The sequence below is a fragment of the Naegleria gruberi genome, assembly GCF_000004985.1.
Source record: "Naegleria gruberi genomic scaffold NAEGRscaffold_92, whole genome shotgun sequence".
Classification (NCBI taxonomy): domain Eukaryota; phylum Heterolobosea; class Eutetramitea; order Acrasida; family Naegleriidae; genus Naegleria; species Naegleria gruberi.
The window spans coordinates 74,586-79,899 of record NW_003163235.1 but is presented as its reverse complement, the minus strand read 5'-3'; the positions used below and the strand labels follow the sequence as shown (position 1 = coordinate 79,899).

Here is a 5,314-nt window from a genome sequence, read left to right as displayed (position 1 = left end):
GTGGATCACCAAATGGACAATTAATTTCCAAATGATGAGTATGTTCATTTTCTAAATGTAAAGGTTCATTTCTAATAGTATCATCAAATGAAGATGACGTTTGACATGATTTTCTATATTTTAACCAAAAACCTCTATCAAAGGCTTTTAATAATTGACATTCTTCTGTTGATTCAAATGTTGAATCTACTTTAAAAAAATCATGTACAAATAAATCTAAATCTTTATGTGTAGGAAATGTATGTTTTTTATCAATTATTCTATTTATATTATTTTCTTTAAATAGTAAATTATATTTATCTCTAAATTCCTTATTTGTAGTAAATACTATATCTATTAATCCTTTATTAAATACTGATTCTAAATAATCTCCAATACTTGTATTTTCAAATTTTAAATCTTTAACTCCAATTTGTTGTAACATGTAAATTGTAAAGTCTTGACAATTTGCTACTTTTTTAGAATGTAATTTTTTATCATTAGTTACACTTCCATATGAATATTCTCTATTCCATTTTGATACTTCTTCACTTAACTATATTTAATTATTATTTAATTAATTAATTATTATTTAATTAATTATTTAATTATTTAATTATATTTTAATTATATTTTAATAAATAATTAATTAAAGTTATGAAATTATAAAAAATAAATTAATTAAAATATATTAAAAATTAAAAATTAAATTAAAAAAAAACATACTATTTTTAAACAATTTTCTAATTCATTTAAATATTCAATTTCCTTAACAGTAATTGCTAATAAACATGAAGTACCTTTAACATCACCTGTTTCACAATATTCACTTTTAACCCAATCAAATTTTAAATTAGAAATACTAAATGCAGTATGTACCCATCCAAATTGGGAAAATACATTTACAAATGAATTTACTGTACTTGCCATTTTACTTGCTAATTTAGGTTGATTTAAATCTGAAATTATTAATTTTACTTTTAAAGGTTTTTTAAATTTAATTTCATTAGATGGAATTTGTGAAAAATATTCTTCCATACTTGGAATTTCTTCTTCTTCATTATTTTCCATATTTGTTAAATTATTTTCCAAATCATTTAAATATTCTTGATAAATCATTTCCTTTACAAATTTTAATTGTACATTAAAATATTTATAAAAATGTAAAGGTGAACCAATTCTAATGGAATGTTTTTTCAAAGATATTTCATTGGGTGTTGCAATACTATTATTAGATTGATATCTTTTTTTAATCTTTTTATATAAATTATAAATTCCAATTTTATATTCTGGTGAAACTTGTGAAAAGGCTTCAATTTCTTTATACATTTCATCTACTTGTTGTAATAATTGTAAATGTTGTTGTGTTGATGATGTAATAACAGAGTTGTTGTTGTTGTTGTTGTTGTACTAGTAGTGGTTATTGTAGAGGATGATCTTTCTATGGAATTTTGTGTTTGTATTGGTATTGATGTTGTGATTGTTGATGATGTTATTGTATTGTTATTATTATTATTATTATTATTAGAAACATTATTAGAATCTAGGGATGATTGTTGATTATTATTATTAACATTTTTACTATTATTTACTTCATTATTGTTAGTATTAGTATTTTGTATTATTATTATTTGATGATTGTTTAGTTGTTGGAGATGATGGAGTTGATGATGTTGGTTGATTATTTGCTATACGTTGTCTATTCTTATTCTTCGTTGAATTGTTATTATTATTATTTGTTGAATTATTATTGTTATTATTGTTAGGTTCATATACTTCGTCTCCGTAGTAATTTTCTCTTTCTGATGAGAGTGTTCTTGATCTAACAACAAAAGCATTACCCATTTGATTTGTTATTAATTGATGATGATGATGTTTTTATTTGTTTTTTTATTCTTCTTCTTTTGATTAGTGACATGTAGTATTATTAATGAGTATGATGATTATAACGGACTATTTAAAGTTTCAATAACTTTATTGGGAAAGTTTGAAATTCATTAATGAACGGTTTGATGATAATAATAGTAAATTATTGCAGTATGATTTGATTATAATAATAATAATAATTTATTTGTTTATTTTGATGATGGATATATTGTACAATGAATTTAAATAGAGTATAATATTTTTAAATTATTTAAAATATTTACATTTTTGGTAATTTAATTTTACCTAATTTTTCTAATGATTTTAAATAATGTGCAATTCTATCATAGGCTTGTTCACTTTTATATTTTGGTTTATAATTTAAATATTTTTCAATATTTTTCAAATCAAAATCATCATATCTATTTAAATAAGTAACATCAATTACAAATTTAGTAACTAATGGATATAAATATAATTTTTTAATAAATTTAAATGGTAAAATTAAATTTAATAAATAAATTATATAATTATAAATAATAAAAAAATAACAAATTAAATACATGAATATAATTGGAATTTTTTGAGTATTATTTTCTGAATATTTTTCATCATTTTTAGTTAAACTTTTCATAATACCTCTCAAGGCTTTAAAATATAATTGTCCAAAATTATTTTCATGTACTGAAAATGTCATTCCTCTTACCATATTTGGATTATTTAAAAGTTGTTTAAATGCTAAAATATGAGCATGTGCAGCATTACCTGCATATAAAGAATGACCTTTTGCAGATATATCTAAATTAGTTCTATTTGATTGAATTAAATTTAAAGTATTTTGATCACCTTCACCATATATAGTCATACAAAGTGTTAATACGAGTGAATTTAATTTTTGATTTTCTTTAAATGGTCTTTCTATTACTAATTTATGTGCTTTTCTTTTTGTAATGATATAATTATATTCAACATTTAATGGTGTATTATTTGGAAAATTAATTTTTGAATTTAAAATTTCAAATTTTTCATTTTTTTCAATGATTTGAAATTCATCTTCACTTGTAAAATTTTTATTTTCTGAAAATGTTTTATAATAAACATTACCTGAACTAGTATATATAAAATTTTTAATATAATCAGAATATTTAAATGATAATGTTAATAATTGATTTGTAATTTGTACATTTAATATTTCCAAATCTGTCATTTGTGGTGACCATAATAATATTGCTGACATGACATGAAATATTGTTGTTAAATTTTTATATTCTGATATTAATTGCGAAAATAATTCATTTAATTTATTTTCATTACACATGTCAATTTGATAGAATTTTATCTTTTCCTTTTCAATTTCTAAACTTGGATATTTCCATATATTATTATTAGAATTAGAATTATTATTAGAATTATCATCATTATTAGATTCAATAGTAGTAGTATTATTAATAGTATTAGAATTATTGTAAACATGCCAGAAAGGAGTCCATTCACGTTGAACATCAAGTAAAATAATTTTATCAATATTTAATTCTTCATGATTTAATAATAATTCCTTTGTTAAGTGTTGGGCAATACAACCACATCCACCTGTTATTAAAACTGTATGTAATTGTTGTTGTTGTGAAGGAGATGACATTTTTTTTCTACTGATTTTGTTGGTTAACTCATCAATTTTCATTGTGAACTGATGATCCTCAAGTTCAATTGATCATCTCCAACTCGTCAAATATCTCTTTACAAAAATTGAAAATGATGATCAAAAGGCTGGAAGCGTGATCATCAGTGGAATGTTCAGAAGAAATTGTAGTTTCAATATGGTGATAAGGTAGGTTAAAATATTAAGAAGAATCCAATAACCTTTAACTGAAATGCAGACAAAATTGCATTTTATTGCAGTAGAGCAAAATTAAAGATGTAATCAGTATCTTGCTGGCTTAACATAAATTGTAATGTTTATTAATGTCCCTTGTATCTTGCTTTCCTTAAAACTCTATCGCTTTATTGTTTTTCTGTGCATTTTTTATTATTTCAAAGTATTTCTTGGATTCATTTCTGTCCTTCTCTGTTCTGTTTTTCCTTCCACGCGTGTTGTAAAAATTCTTCCACATTCAATATTTTGTACGTTATTGTTCGTTGAGTCAAGTTGGTGTTATCATCCATGACTGTTGGGTTCTTGTTTTTTTGAATTTTTCTTTAGAATTTTAAAATAGGTTTCAAATTAACATGCAGCAAGCATGCATTGTTTTAAAATCTTTGGACCCCAAAAAATCCAATAGTGATTAGCTAACTAATTGAATAAACTTAATTTTTATTTAAATGATGATCATCAGTTGGTGGAATGTGTCTCCGTATCAATAGATTTAAAATTTCTTATTCAAAGTGTTCAGTAAAATCGGATAGATTTAATAAGGTGATAAGGTATGATTAAAAAGGAGTAATTGAATCATGTATTAATAAGGATTCAAGACCTCTCAATATGTACACATCATTATCCTCTCCACCAACTAGACATTCTCTTTAAAATCTTATTACCAATTGATAATTCTTCATCAATATCATAACACTTTGCATTAATATCTTTAATTCTTTGTGATTGTGATTTTACTTCGGCTGAGGTAGCAATGGCTTGTTCTTCAATTTCATTCAGGATTCGATCACATTCGTCGAGAGTATTTTGACTTTGTTGAAGAATGTTTGTACTATTTTCGAGTCTTGCTCTGTGTTGTTGAGAAATATCACTGTTCATGATGATGATTTTGTTTAGTGATGGCTTCTTGTTGTTGTTACCAATAAATTATTTTAAAGCTGTAATAAAAATAGAAAAAGAACGTTGAAGTTCTAAATTCCAACGTTTAAATGACACCAAATAATGTCTCATCATAAAGATTATCAAAGAAGAAAGAATACACGAAAATTTCATCCAGCTGGTTGCAATGGGGTCATGAAATCCTTAATGTATGTATGTGGAAAGTTACAAACCCAAATTGAAGACCAACAAAATGAACTTGATTCTTCGTCTATATTAAGATGACTTCTAAATTTGAAACGGATTGAGGTTTCCCACCAGAAACGTTACTTTTTAAAAAAGCCTTGTTTGCGGTTAAGGATGTAAAATAAACATCCTCAATAAAAAATTATAAAGGAATAAAAAACGCACAAACTCTATGAATAGGCCCAACGACGCTCTTCCCACATCGACAGAGATGATGGAAGAGTCGTATAATAATTACACTGGCAAGGCTTCAAACAACAACAACAATAATTCTAACAATAATCAAATGGTTCCAACAAACAGCCTTAATTCTCCCCATACAACTACTCAACATTACACAAAATATAACAATTATAATAATAAGAATGGTCAAATAGCTACATATCGGAATGTTAGTGTTAGTAATAGTTATAGTGGAAATCCAAACAATAACACTACAACTTCTACAATGGCAGCTCAAAGTAGAATATCCAT

General features: G+C 24.3%; 3 protein-coding genes across 3 annotated transcripts in view; 1 reads left to right on the top strand and 2 right to left on the bottom strand.

The window, feature by feature from the left end:
- Positions 1-684: 684 nt before the first annotated feature.
- NAEGRDRAFT_76171 (uncharacterized protein) lies at positions 685-1,098 on the bottom strand (the record flags this gene model as incomplete). The annotated part of the gene is made up of 1 exon (XM_002668875.1): positions 685-1,098. One exon carries the CDS (start codon positions 1,096-1,098, stop codon positions 685-687), a length of 414 nt encoding a protein of 137 aa, XP_002668921.1.
- A 1,027-nt stretch (positions 1,099-2,125) lies between these two features.
- NAEGRDRAFT_76170 (uncharacterized protein) lies at positions 2,126-3,484 on the bottom strand (the record flags this gene model as incomplete). The annotated part of the gene is made up of 3 exons (XM_002668874.1): positions 2,126-2,304; positions 2,473-2,786; positions 3,162-3,484. The coding sequence occupies 3 exons, from the start codon at positions 3,482-3,484 to the stop codon at positions 2,126-2,128; spliced, it is 816 nt and encodes a 271-aa protein (XP_002668920.1).
- A 1,567-nt stretch (positions 3,485-5,051) lies between these two features.
- NAEGRDRAFT_76169 (uncharacterized protein) overlaps positions 5,052-5,314 on the top strand; it is a gene marked incomplete at both ends in the record, with an annotated part of 754 nt that continues 491 nt past the window's right edge. Inside the window, one exon of the mRNA XM_002668893.1 lies at positions 5,052-5,301. Within this exon, the coding sequence (XP_002668939.1) occupies positions 5,052-5,301 (250 nt within the window). The remainder of the gene's footprint in view (positions 5,302-5,314) is intronic.